At 46.6% G+C, this 23,974-nt stretch overlaps 3 protein-coding genes across 10 annotated transcripts; 2 read left to right on the top strand and 1 right to left on the bottom strand.

Annotated features, from left to right (window-relative positions):
- Nucleotides 1-1,507: 1,507 nt before the first annotated feature.
- Nucleotides 1,508-11,743, top strand: nr1d1 (nuclear receptor subfamily 1, group d, member 1). Of its 3 annotated transcripts, none has more exons than XM_032588608.1 (8): nucleotides 1,508-1,779; nucleotides 5,784-5,829; nucleotides 5,956-6,167; nucleotides 7,798-8,031; nucleotides 8,640-9,184; nucleotides 9,327-9,512; nucleotides 9,904-10,114; nucleotides 10,909-11,743. In XM_032588608.1, exons 1-8 carry the CDS (start codon nucleotides 1,752-1,754, stop codon nucleotides 11,127-11,129), a joined length of 1,683 nt encoding a protein of 560 aa, XP_032444499.1. In that variant the 5' UTR covers nucleotides 1,508-1,751; the 3' UTR covers nucleotides 11,130-11,743. The 3 variants fall into 3 exon arrangements, with proteins under 3 accessions (XP_032444499.1, XP_032444498.1, XP_032444497.1); XM_032588607.1 differs by having other exon boundaries at nucleotides 1,509-1,779; nucleotides 5,784-5,824; nucleotides 5,951-6,167; XM_032588606.1 differs by having other exon boundaries at nucleotides 1,509-1,779; nucleotides 5,781-5,824; nucleotides 5,951-6,167.
- A 1,272-nt stretch (nucleotides 11,744-13,015) lies between these two features.
- On the bottom strand, nucleotides 13,016-16,499 carry LOC116736249 (uncharacterized). Its single transcript, XM_032588624.1, has 10 exons — nucleotides 16,318-16,499; nucleotides 15,359-15,472; nucleotides 15,072-15,165; nucleotides 14,670-14,793; nucleotides 14,376-14,533; nucleotides 14,149-14,291; nucleotides 13,900-14,077; nucleotides 13,680-13,819; nucleotides 13,445-13,607; nucleotides 13,016-13,221 (listed from the first exon to the last, which is right to left on the bottom strand). Exons 2-10 carry the CDS (start codon nucleotides 15,373-15,375, stop codon nucleotides 13,156-13,158), a joined length of 1,083 nt encoding a protein of 360 aa, XP_032444515.1. The 5' UTR covers nucleotides 15,376-15,472; nucleotides 16,318-16,499; the 3' UTR covers nucleotides 13,016-13,155.
- On the top strand, nucleotides 16,118-23,397 carry LOC116736248 (WAS/WASL-interacting protein family member 2-like). 6 transcript variants are annotated; one of them, XM_032588620.1, is made up of 9 exons: nucleotides 16,118-16,297; nucleotides 16,833-16,894; nucleotides 16,973-17,264; nucleotides 19,104-19,133; nucleotides 19,294-19,344; nucleotides 19,811-20,446; nucleotides 20,529-20,741; nucleotides 20,881-20,982; nucleotides 21,452-23,397. In XM_032588620.1, the coding sequence occupies exons 2-9, from the start codon at nucleotides 16,850-16,852 to the stop codon at nucleotides 21,490-21,492; spliced, it is 1,410 nt and encodes a 469-aa protein (XP_032444511.1). In that variant the 5' UTR covers nucleotides 16,118-16,297; nucleotides 16,833-16,849; the 3' UTR covers nucleotides 21,493-23,397. The 6 variants fall into 6 exon arrangements, with proteins under 6 accessions (XP_032444511.1, XP_032444512.1, XP_032444514.1 ...); XM_032588617.1 differs by having other exon boundaries at nucleotides 16,120-16,297; nucleotides 19,294-19,416; XM_032588621.1 differs by lacking the exon at nucleotides 19,104-19,133.
- The last annotated feature ends 577 nt before the right edge of the window (nucleotides 23,398-23,974 follow it).

The raw sequence follows: 23,974 nt of genomic DNA, 5'->3' as shown, positions 1-23,974 counted from the left end.
CTACCCGACAGCAATAACAAAACTAAATGCAATCAAAAACAACCATTAATCATCATAAATGATGTATGTGAGAATGTGGCTGTTCTTATTTATTAGGGTTTTTTGGTTTTGTTTTTTTTTACCAGTTATTTGTTAATTCTTACATTGTGTGTGAATTGTGAGACAGTTATTTTTTGTTTTTAAGCATATGCACTGACTGATGGCACCTTTTAAATTTCGTTGTCCTTGTGACAATGACAATAAAGATTTATCTCTATCTCTCTATCTCAGTGGTCCCCAAAGGCCCCCTAGGGGGGGCGCTGTGCCATTGCAGGGGGGGCGCAGGAAGCAGTATGGATGAATGAAAAAAAAAAGACATTTACACTAAAGTGTTTCATTGTAAAGATGGTTTGTAGTTTGTTTTGTTGCAACCTGAAGTGTGAAATAAACTTCAGTGGAGTTTGAAAATAAAATATGTGTAAAGGTTTATGTCTGGTTGAACCATGTGGGACCAGTTGATTCTTTTTCTTTTTCATTTTTGGGGGGATTTTATTGTAATCCATAGAGGGCCCAGAAAATCTTAGGGAACCAATGTCTTATACCACTATACAAAACATTATTGATTTATTTACATGTTTTTATTAAGAGTCATTGTGGAAAGTCCAAACATGGTGGTGGCAGTATCATGCTGTGGGGTTGCACCTCAGCAGGAGACACTGGAATCTTGTAAAGCCAGGAGGTAAATGAAGGCAACAGCAGAACTGTGGCTTCAGAGAACATTTATTATCCATAGAGGTGATGACCTAAAGCGTTCTGTAGCTACAGCTACACAGAGATGGTTTGAGGTTCTGGAGTGGCCTAATCAAAGCCCAGAGCTGTTCACAGCTGATCCCCACCAACCTGACAGGAAAAATGGAGGAAAACTGCAGTGTCCAGATGAGCAGCCCGAGGTGCCAATGCTAAAAACTGACAGGAAGAGGTCACTCGTTTGATGTTTAATATCTTTATTTAATGATTGATATTTTGTAGAAATCAGTTTTCACTTTGAAACTAAATCTTTTTCCCATTAATTTTTGTATAATATGACAGATTGTATTGATCATGATTGATTTGAAACAATGAAAGGATTTTATTTCGGCTCTGTAATGTGACAAAAATGAAGTTTTCCTTTGTAGCTTTCTAGTTACTAACGCTAAACGGGATCAGCAAACTATCAAGAAAAAGGGAAAAATAAAAATTATGATCTGAAAGAGTAAATTACGAAAAGTATAAACAATAAATGAACAATTCAAAGAACAAATTCTGTTTAATTACAATAAAAATATGTTATAGCTAAAATCTTAGGGATGCAGGAGGTCAAGCAGAACCAGAACCCGCTGCAGTAACGGGAAAGAAGCGAACTACACTTCCCACAATGCCACTCTGCCTGCCCAGAGTAACAGTCTGCTTCCACTCCACGTGCAAGGAGGAGGGGCGGGAAAGTGTGTCATTGGGGCACGAGGCGCTCCCCAGTCACGTGGTCCTGTTTTCTGCCGCGTGCGGCAGCAGAGTCCCGGAACATGATGACGATGATGATGATGATGAAGGGTCTGCGCGTAGTTGGAAGCGCGAGCAGCAGCTGTGCCAGAGACAGAACCAGAACAACAGACTCTTCCTGCGGGATTTCTGCTCTTTAGCTGCTCCCGCATGTTCACGCGGCGGCAGGTGTGCCTGACTATTACCGAGCACGCGCGTGCGTGACTGGACGGCAGCTCGGCTTGACGACAACCGACATGGACTCAAACAACAACAATAACTCAGGTAAATAACGGCTCTGGGTCGGGATCCTGGTCCACGGGGGTTAGAGTCGGGCACGGCGCGCGTGCACGGTGTTTAATGGGAATTGTTGAGCCGATGTGTCGGCGCGTGCGTGATGGTTGGTGCGCGGCTCGGAGCGGAGCAGAGGAGGTCACTGCGGCTGCGCTGCGGGGGGTTCGGGTAAAAACGGCCAGAACTTAACAGGAGTTCGGTCCAGTCATTTTTTAACAGGAGTCCGGTTCTGCTCTAGGGAACGTTAGCCACACAGAGGGGGTGTGTTCCGGTCCGGTTTCGGTCATCAGCCGGGCCTTGGACCCCTCTTTCGGACCCCTCGCGCACATGTCGGCCAGTCTGTCACGAGGACCGTCACCGTGAATGCGCTCGTGTTTACGGGAAGTGGGTCAGGATGACGGCAGGTCTTTCGGTTTCTGGTGGACGGTGCGGGCGTGTGAGTGTGTGTGTTCACATGGAGCGGCGCAGTCAGCCATGTGCGCTTTGTTTTCACGGAGCAGCACGGCCTCTGATTGGCTGCTGCGGTGTCTGAGCTCATTGCCCCACCCTACCCTCCTGCTGTAGCCCCGCCCCCTGGAGCAGGTAGCAAACAGAACAGGTGAGACGTTCTGGTAAATGCCCGGAAGCTGGAGTTTTGTTGTTAGCCGGAAGTTGAATCCTGTCAGAGGTGACTGCAGTCAGGAGGAGATCCAGTCAGTGACTCACCTGCAGCAGGAAGCATTATCACACACACACACACACACACACACACACACACACACACACCCACACACACACACACACTTATTGATCCTGGTTCCTGGATTTAAGAAGCATTGAAGGAATTTTGGGAAGATGTCTCCAGATTATGCTAACGCTAATTCCAGGATAATCTGGGTGAAGATGTGTGAAACGTGACAGGAAGCTGGTTCTCTCTCTCTGCTTCCTGATAGCAGACTGATCAGTGATTGATCAGTCCAGCTCGTTGACCTCTGGTGACCCCTGTCGTGTCATGTTTCTGGTTCCAGAGGTTTGGATTGTTTGCGTCGCTTGGTGTTTGGAGATGACGTGAATCATTTGAAGCTGAAATTCTGACTCAGTCCAAACAGAAAGGTCTCGCTCAGGATGTCCAAAGGGCGGCCCGGGGGCCACTGGGGGCCTTGGGGTGATTGTGTGTGGCTCCCAGCTGCATTTCAGAAATGACACGGAGGTGGAGAGGTTTTATTTGTAGTCAGACTAACATTATTTCACATCATTTTCTTTCAGGAAAATGTTAAGTTTTGCATTAAGCAGAGACTCTCAGCAAAAAGCATAACAATCAGCTTTTATTTAATTTTTTAAGTTTGGCTAAAAATAGCAGCATTTTGAAAAAAACCCAGATTCTGTTGTAGATGCTTTTCTTTTAATTCAGAAATCTGCAACATTCCCTTTTAGGTTTTAGATTTACAATTAATAATTTTGTGGAATAAAAATAAAATGTACTTTTTTTGCTTGAATACTTTTGAGTCGACAACCCGGTCTAGCTTCTCTGACAGCTAACATATCACTGACTACGTTACCCATAAGTCTCTGCTGCAGCTGGAGCCATCTCCATGGCTACCGTCTGTACCTTAAACTGATGTAGGTCAAAGGAGCTTCAGGTTTCTATCCGTATGATGAAGCCCTGTCTTGTTCTCTAAGTGGCTGTGAAGCATTCTGGGAGTTGTAGTTCTCTGTGATGTGTTGTTTCCTGATGGGCAGCATGTGTTACCTGAGCAGGTGTTTTCCTGCAGGTGAGCTGTTGTCAGGTATGTCCTCTGTCCAGTCAGATCAGAGTCACATTTCCCAACCAATCAGGACGGAGGGTTTTGTTTTCCCTGTAAAAGGAACGAGCCAATGGGCTGCAGCCGTTCTAATGTTACACACAGGTGTGTTTGACACACTTTCAGGGTGAAACACGTCCAGGTCATTTACCTGAGTTTATCAGAGACACACACAGCGTGACCTCAGAGAAAACGTCAGAAGATGGTAACTTTATTAAATTCTGTCCTTACTGTAACATCTCTTTCTTGGTGCACTGTGAGATTGTCCTTTCTGTATAAAGTTTGTTCCTAAATAAGAATTAAAATGTTTTATTGTTGTTGGTAAAAGTGATCTAATGTAAATTAATATTCAAACCAGAGAAAGACAGAAAACGTCCAAAAGTAGTAGCAGAGGAACAGGCTGCAGGCTGAGAGAGGGCGGGACTTCCTGTCAATGTGACGTCACACTGACGGGTGGTGGAACGTGAGGACTGGGGGCGGGGCTTCCCACAGTCTCGTTGTGAGGCCGTGTGTGTGTGTGGAGGAGCCACGTGTGTGGAGGCGTGACGCCGCTGGCACAAAGAGGAGGAGGAGGAGGAGGAAGATGCTGCGTGAAGCTGCAGCCTCCAGACCTCCATTCTTCTTTACGGTCCCATTTCCTCTCCGGCGTCTGAGAGCCGTCACGGCTGCAGGGATCAAACCTCTCCGTTTACACGCTTCATAGCTAGCTTTTATTTACATGTAGCCTCTAAAATATAACGAAGAGATGGATAAGAGATTAAATTCCCTCACAGAGACGCAAAAAACACCCAGAAATGCAGGAACCACCCAGAAGGAGGTCGAACTAAAACCCAGAGGCGAAAGATTCAGAGGGATTAAAAACAACAACAACAAAAAGAAAATAACCTTCCAAGCAAATGCTAAGCTAACCTGGAGGGATGCTAAGCTAACCAAGACAGATGCTAAGTTATCACAGAAAGATTGTAAAGTACCATAGACATGCTAAGCTATCCAGTAGGGATACTGAACTACCATATATGTGAGCTAGGATGCTAAGTTACTCCACAGGTGTGCTATGCTATTATATGATGTATACTAGGTTGATAAACTACCCCAGAGCGATGGTAAGCTAACCCAGAGGGATGCTGGGTTACCACAGATGGATGCTAAGATGCTACTGTAACCTACAGAGATGTTAAGCAGCCCCAAAGTAATGTTACATTATGTCACAGGGATGCTAGGCTACCCTACAGGGATGCTAAACTATCCCAGAGTAATGCTAACCTAACCCAGAGGGATGCTAATCTAACCAAGATGGAAGCTAACCTAACCCAGAGCAATGCTAATGTAACCCAGAGTAATGCTAAGCTAACCCAGAGGGATGCTAAATTATGACACAGGGATGCTAAGCTACCCTACAGAGATGCTAAATTATCCCAGAGTAATGCTAAGCTAACCGAGATGTAAGCTAAGCTAACCCAGAGGGATGCTAAATTATGTCACAGGAATGCTAAGCTAACCCATAGGAATGCTAAGCTAACTTAGAGGTATGCTAATGTAACCCAGAGTAATGATTAGCTAACCGAGAGTAATGCTAATGTAACACAGAATAATGCTAAGCTAACCGAGACGACAGCTAATCTAACACAGAGTAATGCTAAGCTAACCCAGAGGGATGCTAAATTATGTCACAGGGATGCTAAGCTACCCTACAGGGATGCTAAACTATCCCAGAGTAATGCTAAGCTAACCCAGATGGATGCTAATCTAACCAAGATGGAAGCTAATCTAACCCAGAGTATTGCTAAGCTAACCCAAAGGGATGCTACATTATGTCACAGCCATGCTAAACTACACGTGGTGATGATGAAGCAGTCATTGAAACAGCAGAACGGTTTCCATGTGGCAGCCGCCTGCAGCTTGGCTGCATCACTACTTCCTGTATCTGCTGCCTGAAGCTCAGGCTGCTAGAAACGAGCCATCCTTCCATCTTTCTTCCTTTTTTCTCTCCTCCTTTCTTTCCTCATAGGGTAACAGACAGCGGCACTCTAGGTTTTATTTAGCGGCATCAGAATAAAGAGGGCTGGATTCATTCACATGCCGCACTTTTCAGATTTGATTTGTTCAAAAAGTCTTTGTCTTTCCTGAAAACATTTTGAAATTTGTGTTTGGACCGGGGTGTGAATACTTTGGGAAGGGGCCCATGCTCACCTGCAGGCCTCTGTCCTCCAGCAGGGGGCGTCATCTCCTACGTGGGCTCCTGCGGTGGCTCCCCATCCGGGGCCAGCCCGGATTCCAGGGCCAGCCCGGACTCCAGGGCCAGCCCGGATTCCAGGGCCAGCCCGGACTCCAGGGCCAGCCCGGACTCCAGGGCCAGCCCGGATTCCAGGGCCAGCCCGGACTCCAGGGCCAGCCCGGATTCCAGGGCCAGCCCGGACTCCATGGACAGCGAGAACTCGGACGCCGGCTCCGCCTCCTCCTCTTCCTCGCTGCCGTCCTTCCTCAGCAACGACGGCTCCTCCTCCTCGGCGGGCGGCTCTCCGCGGGGGCGGGACGACGCCGCTGATGCCACTGGCCCTCACAGAGCATCGCCCAGCAAGTCCGTGGCCAGTTTGACCAGTAAGTGGTGAAGATGGATCTGTTTCCGGTTTCCTGTGAGGCAGTTAAACATCAGCAGCAATAATTTGGTTTATTTATCCTGAAAGAAAATGGAGGTTTATTTTCAAACTTATTTTCATTCCTTTATAAATGTCACATTTTCAAACTAAATATATAGTTTACAAACAATTTAGTTTGCAAACTGTTTGGCTATAAATATCTATTATTAATTTAGTCAAAGGTTTGCTGACTAAATGTTTAGTTTGGAACAAAATATTTATTTTGCAGGTAAATATTTTGCATAATGACTAAATATTTGGTTTAGAGCTAAAATCTTAGCTTGCTAACTAAACATTTAGCTAGCAAGCTAATAGTTAGTTTGCTAGCTAAATGTTTCATTAGAAACAAAACATTTCCTTTGAAGCTAAAAACTTAGCTTACTAACTAAATATTTAGTTTGAAACTGTGACATTTAGAAATGAATGAATAACATTTAGAAAAAATAAGTTTGAAAAATTTATCTCAATTTTCTTTCAGGCTAAATAACTCTGGGTTACTAAAAATATTTTTTGGAAGCTGTTTATGTTTTTTTCAACTGAATTTGGACTTTGCCCCGCTGAATCCAAAAATGGCATCCATGTTTCTCAGTCAGGGTTTTATTCTAATCCGATCTTCTGACTAAATTGATTTTTGTGACATAATTGATTCCGTCAAAATTTCTCATCCAAAACAAGTTGGACCGGGCGCTGTACCGGTCCGTCGTGGTGAAGAGAGAGCTGAGCCAAAAAGCGAAGCTCTCGATTTACCGGTCAATCTACGTTCCCACCCTCATCTATGGTCATGAGCTTTGGGTCATGACCGAAAGAACGAGATCGCGGATACAAGCGGCCGAAATGGGTTTTCTCCGTAGGGTGGCTGGGCTCTCCCTTAGAGATAGGGTGAGAAGCTCAGTCATCCGGGAGAGACTCAGAGTAGAGCCGCTGCTCCTTCACATCGAGAGGAGCCAGTTGAGGTGGCTCGGGCATCTGGTCAGGATGCCTCCTGGACGCCTCCCTGGTGAGGTGTTCCGGGCACGTCCCACCGGGAGGAGGCCCCGGGGAAGACCCAGGACACGCTGGAGGGACTATGTCTCTCGGCTGGCCTGGGAACGCCTCGGGATTCCCCCGGAGGAGCTAGAAGAAGAGGCTGGGGAGGGAAGTCTGGGCCTCCCTCCTGAAGCTGCTACCCCCGCGACCCGACCTCGGATAAGCGGAAGAAGATGGATGGATGGATGGAACAAGTTTTAAGAGAAAAAAAAGTTCTCTAAAAGTGTATTAGTTAAATGTTACAAACTTGGATTAATAAACTCTGATAAGGTTAATTACACCTGGAATCTCTCATTGATCCTCAGGAAACCGATCCACATGTGAGAACAACAAATGCATTTTGATGCTGATGTTGCTCCATAGTTCAGAAAGTTGACCTGATAGAGTAAAACCAATGTGATTTTTGGATTCAGCTCATCAGAATGAGTCTAAAACAGTTGAAAAACCCCAGACAATGTTTTGGCTGCTGATGTTTGACTGCGTAGCAAACCTTGTGGCGGCTCTCTGGATGCAGCTAACTGTAACGTGAAGCTGTCTGCGCTTCCTGACGGTCCGGTTTGTTTCAGAGCTGAACGGCATGGTGCTGCTCTGTAAGGTCTGCGGAGACGTGGCGTCCGGCTTCCACTACGGCGTTCACGCCTGCGAGGGATGCAAAGGCTTCTTTCGGCGCAGCATCCAGCAGAACATCCAGTACAAGAAGTGTGTGAAGAGCGAGAGCTGCAGCATCATGAGGACCAACAGGAACCGCTGCCAGCAGTGCCGCTTCAAGAAGTGCCTCTCTGTGGGCATGAGCCGAGACGGTGAGTCCGCCGCCGCTGTCGCACCGCGCTGTCGCACCGCGCCATCACCCGCCGCTGCAACAGCCTGGAATCAGAGTCCACGGCGTTTCCCTCAAAAACATGACAGTTATTGAGTGAAACGTCATTAAATATAGAATTAATCATGTGTCGCAATTAAATGATCTGATTCTCTTTTAAGAACTCGATATAATTATTTCATGATTGAATAAATGATTTCATGTTCCTGGTCTGAATCGTGAATTAATTTAAACTAGGGTAATTAATTAATTTAACTTCAGCCATTAACCTCAGTGGGCAGGACTAGGGGAAACCCTGACGTCTGATTGGCTGCTTCAACAAGTCAAGACAATTTATTCCTTGTTTGCTTCTCTGAAATAATTTATTAAATCATGAAATAATATATAAGTTATTCTATATTTAATAAATTACTTTTGTATTTATTGTATATATTTAAAAATGATGACATGTTTAAATATTTATAAGTCATTGTAATTTGTCATAGATACTTGGTAGATTATGACACCTCACCTGTCCACTGGGGAAGCTGTCCAGGGTATCTCAGGCTCCGCCCCCTTCCTGCTCTCACCTTCCTCCTCTTCTTTCTGCAGCCGTGCGTTTCGGCCGCATCCCGAAGCGCGAGAAGCAGCGGATGCTGGCGGAGATGCAGAGCGCCATGAACAACATGGTGAACGACCAGCTGCAGAGCGACTTCCAGCGCGCCAGCCTGTCCTCTTCCTCCTCCTCCTCTTCCTCACAAGAGGGCGCCATCGGCCCCCAGCCGTCTCCTCCTGTTCCTCCCCCTTCCTCGCCGCCCCCCAGCCCTGGGATCCATTCCACCATCAGCGCCATCGCCTGCGCGCACCGTGAAACCTTCCTGTACGCGCACGACAAGCTGAGCGATCCACAGCTTAGCCCCGCCCACCGCCACCCTGGGGGGGCAGAGCTTTGTCCCAACCGCGTTCGGAACGGTTTCAGCAAAAACAATAATCACCAAAACACCATGGACTGCTTCCTGCAGCAGGGTCACAAGAACACAAGCAATCACCATGGCAACAAGGGGTGGAGTCAGCATTCCAGCAATGTGATTGGAGGACAGAGTCATGTGACCCAGAGGCAGAGCTGTCCACCAAAGAGTCGCTCTGGGATTGTTCTGGTAAGACCCGGGATGCTAACGCCCATTGCTAACTGCTGCTAGCGTAACCTCCTCTAACTGTTGCTAGCTTAATCACTGCTAACTGCTGCTAGCTTAATCACTGCTAAGTGCTGCTAGCTTAACAGGATCTTATCATTCCCAGGCTTGTCCAATGAACTTGCAGCCCCATGCCGACCCTTTAAAGACGCCCCAGGAGATCTGGGAGGATTTCTCGCTGTCGTTCACGCCTGCCGTCAGGGAAGTGGTGGAGTTCGCCAAGCATATCCCAGGATTCAACGCTCTGACCCAGAACGACCAGGTCACCCTGCTGAAAGCAGGCACCTTCGAGGTAAACCATGATGTCATCACAGACATCAGGGTCATGATTTAGGAATTTATAAGTTTATACTTCTACCTAACAAAAACAAGTTTTCTTAGCTAAGGTTAGCCTGACCTGTTTGTGCTCTAAAGAGATTCTGTTCATCAATTCTGTCAAATTTTCTTTTTAAAAAAGTTAGCTACTGTTAGCCAAATCCATATTTATTTGACTTATTAACCAAGAGAGTTTAGCGTCTGTCACTTTGTAAATAGACTCCTAATAATTATTTAAAGTTAGTGATTCTTGCCTAATTAAGGGAAACATTGAGAGAACATTTATACGTTTATATATATTTATTACATATTTTATGTTCTTGTTTTTCTAGATAAAATATAGAAACATTTGTTTCTTCTCGCTCCAGGTGCTGATGGTGCGCTTCTCGTCACTGTTCAACATGAAGGAACAGACAGTGACGTTTGTCTCTGGCGCCACCTACTCTTTGGAGGAGCTCCATGCGATGGGGATGAACGAGCTGCTGGCAGCCATGTTTGTCTTCAGTCAGAAGCTAGCTTCGCTGGCGTTGAGCGCCGAAGAGCTTGGGCTGTTCACCGCCGTGGTGCTGGTGTCCGCAGGTGAGCGTCAACACGCCTCCTGGACCCCCAGGTGTCTCTTACCAGCTAACAGCCGTCCTCCTTTTGAACTACTTTGATTTGCAATGAAAAAGCCCACAGTATGGTGCTGCCATTGCCATACAGTTGGTACAGCGTCCTTAGGTTTGAAAGTGACCCTAACCCTAAACAAACTAGACTAAGATTGCTGCGCATCCAGCAGTAGCTACTTCCTTTGATTGGCTGCCCTTTTTCATCCTGGCCGGTAACTGCAGCTGCCAGCACTGGCTAATGACAAAGAGGCTACAAGCTATGAGCTAGCGTTAGCTTTGGAGACTAGCATTCCTAAGCTGATGGCCTCCTACTGGATAGCCTTCTTCTTCTGCTGAATGTTAGCACATATAAGCTAGGTTAAGAATAACATTGGTTAGGTTAGCTTTAGCAATGTACATGCAACCCCTAACCCTATCACTAGCCTTGAATGGGTTAGCGCTAACTTCGGATAGACTAGGGTTAGCAATAGATTGGTTAGCTTTATCATGGAGTAGGTTAACTTTAGCATTTGGTAGTTTAACATAGGCCTTGGATATGCTAGCATTAGCTTTGGATATGCTAGCATTAGCTTTGGATATGCTAGCATTAGCACTGGATAGGCTAGCATTAGCATTGGATAAACTAGGGTTAGCAGTCGCTAGTTTGTTAGCTTGTCTAAAGCTAACACTAACAAGTAGCTTCCTCCTCCTTTGCTGGTTGCTAAGTTATGGGCTCTGGTTGCTAGGTAACTGGTGTCAGACCTAACTGCCATCATTCCTTCACAGATCGGTCCGGCATCGAGAACCTGTCGTCCGTGGAGCATCTGCAGGAGAACCTGATCCGGACGCTTCGCCGTCTGGTCAACAAGACGGCCGGCGGCGCCGACGGCGAACCGCCTGTCATGGATTCGCCGCGCTTCACCAAGCTGCTGCTGCGGCTACCAGACCTGCGGACGCTCAACAACATGCACTCAGAGAAGCTGCTGTCCTTCCGCATCGACCCCTGATGACCCCGCAGCACACTGCTGGAACAGACACATGCGCCCGCCAAAATAAGAGTCTGCTCGCCTGATCCGAACTATCATACATTCCCACTTCCTGTCAAGACCATCATTATCATCATCCCTGGTGCTCTCCAGAGCAGCTGGATGGAAACAAAGATCCTCTTCCAAAAGTCTCCTGCTTTTTGGCAGGACCCTCGTTCACAAAACATCTGCACCTGTCAGCAGATCGGCCCATCCAGATGTTTAGGAGCTCTGCTGATCCAGACTTCCAGCACTGGGTGCTTCAGGTTCAGTTCTTCCATTCGTTCTGAGGGATTAACTCCACCCCCGTCGGCACCAGCAGCCAATGAGGAGAGGAGGCAGCTCCGTGGACCAATGAGACGGCGGGATGCTGAGCGGCGCCTCTGCTGAAAATTAGACCTATAAAACCTGTAAATACTGAAACATCCAGATATACTTGAAGTGTTGCTATTTGTTACTCGTCTGTGTGAAACTCTGAAGCCTCTGGATGAGCAGCAGAGGCACAAAGTATTCAGGCAGGAAACCTTCTCATGTCTGTATTTTAATGTTTGCAAAACCATTTAAGTATTTCTATAAATTCTCACTGAAGATGCTGATCTGTGACTCATTTCCTGCTTTCACCGCTTTGCCTGCCTAAAGCCAACAAAACACCAAACAGCTTTTAATAATTAAAATCTTTATGATTGAAGGAGTTTAATTCATGATTTTTAGAATAAAATGTTAAATTTAAAAATTCTGCCGAATTAGTAAAAATCTCGCTGCACCCCTTCCATCGTGGATGGATGGATGGTCGGTAGCTCGCTGCTGTTGGGATAAATCCGACCAATCAGGCGCCAGCTGGCCGGAAGTGGAGCCGAGCTAAACTTTGAGTCACTTCGGGTTTAAACTGGACTGAAAGGTTCTGGTTCCGGTTCTGGTGTTAACCAAATGCGGAAAGAGATGAGTAGGAAGGGGAAAGTTTCAAACCTTCCGTCAGCAGAGGCAGACCGCCAGTCTGTATTTACCTGCAGTATTACTTTATTTTATCTGGTCACGTGACTCCGTGGCTGCACGCGCTCACCTGATCTGCGTCATCATCATCATCAGATCACGTGTGATTCATGAACATCAGCTGCAAGTTCAGACGGGGAGACATGCTACGTCACAGAGCTGCAGTGGAGGCGAACAGCGGCTCCTGGCGGCGGCTTGCAGAATGACAGCTTCCGTTTGTTTTCTGTTAAAAACCGTTTCAACCATAAGCTGCTTAAATTCAGATTTTATTTACATTAGGAGGTTTTATGGTTTAGTGTCCATTGTATTTGTTTTATTTAGAAAAAAAACTACAGTGACTAATTTAATTCAAAGTATTTTTGATTTTATATACTATTTAAAATTTTTACAAATTACTGAAATATATATATTTTTTTTTCTCCGAAGAGTTTTTTGCGGCGCTAGTGGCTCGTATTTTTTCTACAGTAGGCAGACAGGAAGGAGGGTGAGGAGAGGGGGCAAGACATGCGGCAAAAGTCTTCGGGACGGGAATCGAACCCACGACGTCCCCGTCGAGGACTAGGGCCTCCAAACGTGGGGCGTGCTAACCCCCTGCGCCACCACAGCACGCCCCTTTACTGAAATATTTTTAAAATTATTTCTAAAAATTATTTTTCTAGATTACATAATATGTGTAAATACATACAAATTAATCAATACAGAATATTCATATGACTATATAAACTAACTATATAGGTTCATAAATGTATACAAGTATTTTTATAACATATGGATCTAAATAGATATAGATAAGTAAATGTAGATGGATTATTTCCCCCCACAAACTTGAACCAGAAACATTAGAGAATATTTTCATGTGTGAAAAATTAATCAGTTACTATGGTTAGAGAGTTTATTTTATTATTTTATATCAAAGTAACACAAAAAAGAAAAGAGAAAAGGGAGAAAAACCTGAGAGACAGACTGGGACAGACTGGAGGTCAGACTGGGACAGACTGGAAGACAGCTTGTCCCTCCTTCAGATGAGCGGACTACTGCAGAGGAAAACCAGCCAGTCGGTCAGAGAGAGTTCAGCTTTACGAGGCTGGAAGACAGAAACAGAGAAACCGATCAGATCAATAATCAATAATCTGACTCAGTTTATCCAATAATCTCATCAGTAATTCAAAATAATCTGGAATCAGGTGACAAATCTGCTGAAACTTTCTCTAAACGGTTTGACATCTAAACTCTGTAGCTGCTTCTGATTGGACGGCACAGAGACGCTCCTATTGGCTCACAGAGCGGCCAATCAGAGGCTGCGGTACCTTCAGTCCCTCCGTGTCCACCGGCAGTCCGTCCCGCAGAACCGAGCTGAGCCGGGCCGACCCGGCTGCAGGGTAGCCGTCCTCCACCTGCAGGTGGCAAACCAGCGCCGCCGACTTCAGGTAGACCAGCAGGCGCTTCGCCGGGCACCAGTCGATGGCGAAGCTGCAACACAACGCCGGACATCAGATACGACACAGCAAGACCACCTGGGCTGGACGGGGGGCGTGGCCTCACCTGGCCCTGAGGCTGTGGATCTCGGCCAGCAGCGCCGCCTGGCCCATGTAGCTCTGCAGGACGTCCAGCAGGGCGGCGCTGAGCACGTCGCGACGTCCCGACCCGCAGCCCTCCACCTGCCCGGCTAACTCCTCCCCCACCTGGAGACGCAGGTCACATTGTCACATGGACATGAAGGGACATCAGCAGCAGCAGCAGCATTTACAGGTCTGAGCGTTACCTGCAGGGTGAATCTGTCGTCATGGCGCCAGCTGACCGCCAGCCTCGGTGGCGGCAGCTCATTGGCTGATGGCTGGGAAGGGAGGCGGGGCCTGATCTCCAGCAGCAGCTCTGATTGGTCGACAGAAAGGAGCTGCATGTGCATCACTTCCTGTGTGGTCGTGGCGTGTTCCTGCAGCCTGACAGGAAGTAAGAGTTAACGGCCAATCAGAGCCTCTCCCCTCACCGGTCATGTGACTCATCTACTCACAGGTCTCTGAGGCGCCGCCATGACACCAGCTGATGGAGCACCGCCTCTGACTCCGCCCTCAGCTGCTCCAGCTGTAGGTCACATGACTGCAAAGCATTCTGGGCCTTCAGCAGCGACACAATGAGCTGATCCTGATGCTGCCGCTGCCGGGGAAACGGGGGCGGGGCATAAGAACGATGTGGACGGAGCAGGGGTGCGTGTATTTCTGTGTGTGTGTGTGTGTCCACCTTGATGTGCAGCAGCTGCAGCAACGCTGTGACTCTGTCTCTCCTGTGCTGGACTTGTTGGACTCGGTCCTGCAGGGATCTGAGCAGCGACTCCGTCTCCTCCATCCCTGACCTGGTCTCCGCCTTCAGAGCCTTCCACCTGCTGCGAGCCCCACCCTCTGACACACACACACACACAGAGGTAAATACACACACACACCTGCGCTCCGTCTAAAGCTGCAGCACCTCCTGTTTTATTGATTCCAATACATTTCAGTAAAACGTCCATCCAGGTAAATGTGTGTGTGTGTGTACCAGATGGCGGGGGACAGGGCAGTGTCATCAGTTGCTGAGCAGATTCAAGGTCTTTCAGTAAGAACATCATGGAGTCCAGAACAAACAGCTGGCGCCACAGAACCTTCTGGACTCGTCGACTCTCCTACACACACACACACACACACAAGTTTGTATTTCTGCACATATGAGGGCTTTGTATTAACTTCCGTTCATTTTATTAACAGCTTTAACACAAACTCGATTCATCACAAGGTTAGAGGTTTTAACACAAAAGGTCTTGACTTATACATTTGCATTATTCTGTTCCGGGAGGAATCATTTTACAGCACAACTCTCATAATGCTGATAAAGGAGATTTGGGTTCGGAACCACGGACCTCAGGTGTTCCGTGAATGATTGGACCAGAGACCAGGTACTAACCGTGAGGAACAGAACCGTCCCTGCTGCCTCGGCGCAGTCCGGTTCGGGCTCCCCGCAGGGCTCCAACAGGACCGGGTCACAGCGCTCCAGAACTCTGGCCGACAGAAACAGAGCGTCAGATTCAGACAAAACCGGACTGGGATTAATAACAATGCCGTTTTTAATGCTTAAGATCATTTTACAGGTATATACTTATACTTGTATATCAGGAAGTTAAAAGTCCTTAAAATTAAATAACTTTTTAACAACAATCTAAAAGATTTTCAAATCTTTCTGAGAAAACTTACCTCCGAACTTTCGCCATTTTTGTTTTCAAATCTCCCCGCTTCTTCTTCTTCTTCTGTTGGTGTTTTCAAGCGGTGAGCAACCAGCGTGGAGGTCTATTGCCGCCACCTACTGGACTGGAGGGTAAAACAGCAGATAAACAGTCAATTCTATTTTAAAAGAATTTAACTACTAAATTGATCATCATTCACGGAATGTTTCCCAGTAGATTTTTGGGAGTAAAGTTTGTCTTTCTTCGTCTATTTTAATACTCTTTCAATTCTTTCTTTAAGCTTCTCCGTTTATTTTCATTTATAATAAATCTGATTGGATTTTTACTTCCTTTATAAAGTGCGCGTAAACATGTTCCTATGAGATTTAATTTCTGATTTTTAACAATAGATTTCTTGTTTTTATTATGTTAACTTTCAGTGATTGGTTAAAATCTTGACTTCTTGCATTAATGTGGAGAACATTTTCCATAAAACACATGATCTATTTGAAGAACTGAAAAGCTCTCGGAGCTTTTTATTTCTTATTTTCCTCTGTAAAGTTATATATATATATATATATATATATATATATATATATATATATATATATATATATATATATATATATATATATATATAAGTCAGACTCAACAAAAAATTACAAATAATAATAAATAAAAATGCTTTTTATTTAAAAACATATCTAGAAAAAAATACAGCAGGAAGCATAATAAATAGCATGAATTTTTAAGGCAGCTGAAAAAAAGCCAAATAAATATAAAAGCAGCTTCAGCAGCAAGACACTCAGATCACGTGACCTCGTGTTGCCTTTGCAGCTCTCAAGCTAGCGGTGTTCTCAATAGCGTCCGGACCGGACTGAACCGAACCGGACCGAGCTTCGGCCTGTTAACCCACAGACCCACAGCTGGGAGGATGAGCTAACCGGTGGAGAGGCGTTCAGGCTCTCAGGTAGGAGCAGCCAATCTCACCTGTGCAGGTGTGACGGTGATGCTGCGGTTAGCTTTTAGCAGGGGGAGCTAGCCGCGCAGCCCGCGGCTCTCTGTGATGATCAGAAGCACAGAGAGGCTTTGAACCGAACTTTGGATGGTTCTGGTACGGACATTACTAGTTTTTAGTAATTTAAAGTGCTTAACATGAGCTCATCGCCGATGCTAACCTAGCTTCATACAGAATCAGGCCTATGTTAGCATCATGCTAACGGAGCTAACTGCAGCTGAAGGAAAACAGAAGGACCAGAAGAAGATGCGATGTGCGTCTGATTCCGTCTGTTTGGGTGTGACTGGACCGGTTCCAGTTTTAAAGAACCGGTTCCACATGGTTCCGGTGCTGAACGAGTCTTTATTCATAATCTTCCATTCATAAAACGGATCTAATAAACAGTGGATCAGGGAGACATATCCCGGATTAACCGGCGCAGATTATTTATTTACATGATGGGTTTGCAGAGGAAAGGTTCTGCTGATGATAGGTTGTTGTCTTCCAGGTGTTATCAGCAGCAGGATGCCCATCCCGCCCCCTCCTCCTCCCCCCCCCACCTTCAGCCAGGTGAGGTTAAACTCCAAACTGCCTCAGAACAGCAGCAGCAATCATCAAAACACTGACAGCGTCTCCACCCCCCCTCAGGCCAACACCACCCCTCCAAAGCTGAACAGGGAGGAGGTCAAAGGTCGCGGCGCCTTGCTGTCGGACATCTGCAAAGGCACCAAGCTGAAGAAGGTGGCGGTGGTGAACGACCGCAGCGCTCCTCTGCTCGACAGTAAGACTCAAACACCAAAGAGCCAAACACCTCCCACAGAGCACCCATACATTCGCTTATACCAGTACCTAAGCCAGAGCCAGCCCAAGCAGCAGGGGGCGCTGTCTGAGGAGGCCCAGAAGAAGGCTGGAGGACCAAGCTCCTCTCCGTCCCTCCACAGTAAGACCTCTGTGTTCTGACATGCTTTAGGCCGGCTGCAGGAGGCTGCGCTCAGGGCTGATCAGCTGCTAGCGTCCACAGGGGGAGGGGGGAGGGGTCACATGACCTCAGGGTCACATGACCTCCTGGCAGTCAGCAACAGAAACTGAGGCTGAATGTTGACCAAATAAAAATAAAACATAGTTACCCTTCGACAGCCAATCACGATGGAAAATCAGGCTGGACTAAAACATTTTTTATTACGTTAATAAAGTCATAATATCACAGAATAACGTCATAAACTACTAGAAAAAAGTTTTAAAGAGTTCCCAGTTCTTTCTTCTTAACACGCTGAGTCATTTCAAAGTTCTGCTCATAATATTTGGATGCTGATGTGTTAAAAGATGAATTATATCCCATTTTAAATTATTATAATAATTATTATTATATTGTAATATAATATTATTTCAATTATTTTCCATGTTGGAAATGACTACTTCATTCCAGGAATATTATGACTTTTTCTCAAAATATTACAATATCAGAATTCTTTTCATCGTTTGACTGTTCTATTATTATGACTTAATTTTTGAAATATTATGACTGAAATTTTGTTGTATTGTGACTTCTGAGGCCTTGGATCCAGGATGGGAGGCGCCTCACTGTCTCTCTCTCACACACAAACACACACACACACACACACACTCCAAACACGCAGCGACCCGTGAAGCGCCCGACGCGGTCGTCCATGTTTCCTGTTTGTCTCTCTTTTCTCATCTGATCCATTTCTGTTTCTCTCCGTTTTCGACCGACGTGTCTGCTCTTCCTGTCTCTGCTGAGTTTGAGCTCAGGTGTGTGTGTGTGTGTGTGTGTGTGTGTGTAGCAGGTGGACAGGTGACAGAGCGGCTGCTTAGCCAGACACTGCAGCTTCCTGCAGCTGCTGTTAGTTTAAAGTCTGCTTCAGGAAAAGCTCAGTTAGGGTTGCTGGGGGCGTTTCTAAAGCGCCAACACTGATTGGCTACAGAAATCTCACAGACTTGTAGAAATCACTGTAAAAAGGAGGTTTTGTGTAGTCATTTTTTAATCTTTCCATTCTGTTTTAATGTTATTTCCTGCTTTGATCTTTTCATGCATTTTTGAGAAAGTCTTAAATTTCCATGGCAACCATTCAGCCGCAAAACGCCTGGGTGGACCTAGCCCTGCCTTTGAGCCAAAGCTCCTCCCCCCCTCAGCTCCTTCAGACTAGCCAGCAGCAGTTAGCAATTAGCTGGAGGAACTGCTGAGCTTGTTACAGCAGCTACTGCTCAGAGCAAAGCTAAAAAGCTTGAGAAAGAGCAGGAGTTTCTTAAAGAGACAGAGACCCAATTTCAGTCCCTTAAATTACAAAGCCAATTTTCTAAGTCATATTCGGTATGTATAGCATTTTTATACCAACAGAAGATATTATAGTTACTGTATTATACTATAACATGGGGCTATGAGTTTAGAAAACACATGACACTGACCCTTTAAGAAGATAAGGAGATAATCCTGTGTCTCAAGGTCAGCTTAAGTAATATTTTTATTTGAATAATAACTTCTCTTTTTTAAAAAAATTCTTATGTGAGTTTCACATAATTTCAGTAGAATTATGTGTATCAACATTTATCTCCCTACTTATAAACATGGTAGAAAAATTCCTCCTGTTAGTGAGTCATGTTGATGCTCTTATTTTGAAATCTGCAGCCCTGTGGGGGCGGGGCCTGAGCAGGAGTGGGAGGGGCTCAGAGTTGATGACCAGTTGTTGTATTTTGATTTCCTGTGCTCTCTGATCACCTGTGATGTCACTGATTCTTAACATGTTTCTGACTGTTTGTGCTGGCGATGATGTCATCGGAGCGGCGTGCGAGCGTAAACACTTTAATTTACCGTCTCACTCACCACCGCCTCATCCCACCTCATCCCACCTCACCGTCTCCACCCGCATCCCGCCTCACACTAACCCATCGTAGAGCACAGCGCCCATACCAGGCCCCGCCCCTTCTCACCTGTCCGTGGTTTTGGTCCCCAGAGCCCAGAGGAGGCGGAGCCGCCGCAGGAGCCAATGGCAGCGTGGCAGGAAGTAAGTCGAGCTCCGCTCCTCCAATCGGAGGCCTGTTCATGGGCGGAGTCCCCAAGCTGAAGCCAGTAGGAGGTCAGGAGCCGATTAGGAACACTCGGTGGAAGGAAGACCATTTGTCACTAAACAGCTGAAAAGTGTGGCATGCTTCTAGTTTTAACCCCGGAGTCAGTCCAGCTGCTCGTCAGTCTGGATCATCAAAGTTTAACTCCTGACTCAGCTGAATTCAGGTCTGGACTTTAACTAGGCCTGTCTAAACCATCCCATAATATCTGTAGCTGTGAGTTCAGAGTGGCTGGTTTTACAGCATGATGCTGCCACCACCACGTTTTGTTCAAGGTGAAGCTGTAGATCTGACGGATTTAATGCAGGCCACACAGAGTTTGTGACAGATTTTCCTTCCACTGAATTTTCAGTGGCCTTGCTCCAGGGTGTGAATACTTTATTCTACCCTCTGTTTGTCGCTCAGACTTGTCGTCAGGACGACCTCCGTCCACCCGTTCTGCAGCGCCTCGCCCTCCAAGCCATCGCCATGACGACGCAGAGAGCCCCTCCCCGCAGGCGTTGTCGCCGACAGAGACGACTCGACCTCAGCGACCTTCGCTCCCCAACCTCTCCTCCTCCCCCGCCTCCCCTTCTTCCCCGTCTACAGGCATGAAGCACTCCTCCTCCGCCCCTCCTCCTCCTCCCCCCCTCGGTCGCCGTGGCAATGCCCCCTCCCCTCCCTCCTCATCCTACAACAGAGAGAAACCCCTTCCACCAACACCCAGCAACACCCCGCCCCTCCCCGCCAAGCCTCCCCCGTCTCCTAGCAACAGCAGACGCCCCCCCACCTCTGGGGGAAACTCCGCCCCTTCCAGCTCCACGCTGGCCCCGCCCCCTCCGCCGTACCGCATCAACGGCCCAGCAGGGGGCGGCGAGGCGGCGCCCGAACTGCCGCAGCGCCACAACTCTCTGAGCAACAAGAGGCCCGCCCCCTCACCGGGAGGCCACACCCCTACCAGAGGCCCCGCCCCTCCACCGCCACCAGCGTCGCCCACGCCATCCCAGCAGGGTGCCAGCAGGCCGCCGCCCCCTGTCAGAGAGCCGCCCAGCAGGGGTGCAGGTGAGTGACATCATCATCCGCCACCTTTTGCTCTTAGCCAATCACAGGACGCCGTTGATCTCCTGAACCAATCTCTCCTCAGCTCCTGCTGCTCCGGCGTCAGCGAGGGCGGCTGGCAGAGAAGCCCCGCCTCCTCCGCCCTACAGGACGCACGGTAGCCCCTCCCTCTCCTCGGACCCCCCCTCCAGAGGAAAGCCTCCCCCCCCTCCCTCGCGCACACCCGCCGCCCCTCCCCCACCGCCCCCTCCCCTCCGTAACGGACACTCCTCCTCCTCCATCCCTCGCTCCTTTGTTGGTGAGTCTCTTCCTGATTGGTCGGTTGTGACGGCTCCTCTTGTGTTTTCCTGTTTCTCAGAGACTCGGCTGTTTCTGACCCTCCATGTTAGAAATGACTTGTTACTGAGTTAAAACTTGACTCGTGTCTCTTCCTGTAGACGACTTCGAGTCCAAGTACTCCTTCCATCCTCTGGACGACTTCCCGCCTCCGGACGAGTACCGACACTTCACCAAGATCTACCCGAGCAGAGCTAGCCGAGGTAGCAGCTTCGCTAACTCTGCCTCCTCGCTAACAGACACTTTACCCACTAAGCTGCTAATGTGCTAATAGCAGAACTTGTTTTTCTTTCAGTGCATTAGTCTTTGCTTCCATTAATCACCTGTTGGTTTCACTCTATAGCATTAGCACAGCCGATGTTTCTGGCTATGTCCTTAGCATTAGTCAAACTAATGTTAATGATTAGCTGTTTAGCATTAGGAAGGCTAATTTTTGTGATTAGCTCTTTAGCTAAACTAATGCTTATGATTTGTGCTTTAGCATTAGCGGAGTCAATGTTTATGATTAGTGTTCTAACTAATCATAAACATTAGCTAAATGTTTAGAACTTAGTAAGTTTTAGCAAACTAAGCCTTAACTAGTTATGCTAAGAAGCGTAGCTAGCAGGGGAACGGCTAACAGTTTAGAGTTGAATCCTGTCTTCTGATTGGCTCTTCCTGTTTCTGTTTCAGTGATGAGGGGAGCTCCGCCTCTTCCTCCTGTCGGCAGGTGAACCTCCAGCTCCTCCCTTCTCCTCCCCCTCACCTGCTTCTTCATCCTGTTTGTCCATCTGCACCTCATCTTCACTTGCAGCTGATTGGCTGAGGAGATGTCCGATAGATCTACCAATCAGAGAGGAGGACTCTGGTTAAAGGAGCGGCGCGTCTTCCTCCACGTGTTGGATTTCTGTTTGCACTTTTCGTTTTGATCCGATGGCCGCAGGAGGCCCGCTGCTGGTTCTGTTAGCCAACCGGGCCGGGTTCTGACGGGTCCGGGAGGGTTCTGGAGGATGAAGATGAAGTTATTAATGACAGAAAACTAAGAGATTCTTTAATCATCACTGACAGAAACACTAATCAACGATCCGGGTCGGGTTCTGCATCTGAACTGGGATCAGATCAAACTCCATGAAGAATTAAAAACCTGTAAATATTCACCATCATCATCATCGCTGACGACGCATCCAAATGGGCCGGTTCCTAAACAGGTCGCCTCTTTAAGTGCCAACATGGACCAAACCAGGACAAACGGACCTGCTTCATAGTTTCCCATGATTCACTGCAGCTGCACGTTGGGCAACAAAACCGTTTGGTTCTGATCCTGAAATGTGAAAGAAAAAGAAAGTTAAAATTTGAAAATTTTGTACAAAATTCTGCAGAACCCATCTGTTGGTTCTGCAGGGTTAAGAAGAAGCTGCTAAGTGATGTCACTGGTTGCCATGGTGATTCCTTCCTTTTCTCAGAAAATTTTAAATCATATCAAAATATTTTTTCTGACCTCCATCAGAACCTCCTGCTGGATTCCCATGGTTCTGGTTCTGCTGCAGGTTCAATAGAACCTCCAGGTCCAGTTTCACCAATCAGATGTGAGAGTGGGCGTGTCTTTCTGCTCTCTGGGCTCTGATTGGACAGAAACAGGAAGTCCTCCAGAGACAGACTTGTGACTGGATGAGGAGCTGGCTGGATCTAGAAGGTCCTGGATGTTCTACAGGGTCAGAACCACCATCAATCTGAGCTGGAGCATTCTGGGAAAATCGACCCAGTTACAGAAACTGGGTCGGGTTAGATCCAACTGGACTCTGGATGGAGGTTCTGATGGATCGGAGCGGTTCTGAGATTCTGAACGTTATTTTCTGTCATTCTGAGAACCCAAAAGGTTCTGGTACTGAAGTCAGCATCTCCTAACGTTTAGGAGAAATTAATAAAAGATCAAATTTATTCTGGGATAAAATGATGGAAAAGGTCCGAAGGCGTTCAGATACCATGTGGATGAGACAAAAGGTTCTGAGTAAAGTCGAAGAGTCATTCGGACCTCGGTCCGGTTCTGACCAGAACCTGAGCCCAGGAGCAAATCTTTGATTTTACTAATAAAAATATTAAAATGATCATTTGTGGTTTCTGCAGGAATAAAAGTTTAGTTTTGATTTCCATTTCTTCTCCTCGGACTGGACTTTCTCCTGCGGTTCCGGTTCTGTATATATTTGTAATACTGCAGCTCCTGTGTGTTTTGGTCTGGCCATGTTCTTCGCGAACCTCCTGATGTTTCTGCATGCAGAACGTTCTCCTGTCCGGTTCCGCTGGTTCCGGGTTTCCATGCTGGTTCAGAAATCTCCTGATTTGCTGTTTGTGTCAGAATACACTCGGTGTCGCCCCCTGGCTGCAGAGGACGGTGTCGTCCTGCAGCAGTCCCAGTCCAGCTGCATGCTCTCTAACTGGTCTAACTGGTCTCTGAATAAACTCCAGCAGCTTCTGGTCCCTCTGTGTGACTCTGTGACTCTTGGCTAAAGGATTCTGATTAATCCTGAGAATTAAAGTTGTAAAATTAATTTTTCTGGCTACAGATTTATAAACATAATTATTTACTTTGCACACATGTAAAAGTTTTTTTTAGTTTGTCTCAATAAACAATAAAGGCTGCATTAATGGTTTCAAAAATATTTACATTTGGTGATATTTAATATATAATTAAACCAGATTTTCATTTATTTAAGTCTAAAATATGTCATGAATTTTCCACATTTTGTCCCGTTTCAGCCTCAAACTTAAATGTTTTTGAACCCCTTCACTCTGTTGCCCCTAAATGAAACCCAAAGTTTCCATCACAGCTCAATTTGTATCAGAGTTTAAATGCAGCCAGGGCCGGCCCAAGGCATGTGCAAGGTAGGCCCCCACACCACTAGAGGTTCCTAAGAGCACCGAGCTAACGTAATAAAAATTATAATTATTTTCATAATTATAATTTTTATCTTTGTTTTGTGTAACGGTGGTGTGAATAATTTGTATGTTTAAATCATCTATCAAAATGTTTTGTTTTTTTTTAGCTCGCAGTAAGCATGGCTAATTTACAAAGTTTGTTAGCTAATACTATGTTAGCTAATACTATGCTAGCTAATACTATGTTAGCTAATACTATGTTAGCTAATACTATGCTAGCTAATACTATGCTTTGTACATTTCAGTTTACGATGGCCAAAGTGAAGGCAGTGGTCAGAGGCC

The sequence above is a fragment of the Xiphophorus hellerii genome, chromosome 16 (genome assembly GCF_003331165.1).
Source record: "Xiphophorus hellerii strain 12219 chromosome 16, Xiphophorus_hellerii-4.1, whole genome shotgun sequence".
Classification (NCBI taxonomy): Eukaryota; Metazoa; Chordata; class Actinopteri; order Cyprinodontiformes; family Poeciliidae; genus Xiphophorus; species Xiphophorus hellerii.
This window is presented reverse-complemented; position numbering and strand designations above follow the sequence as displayed.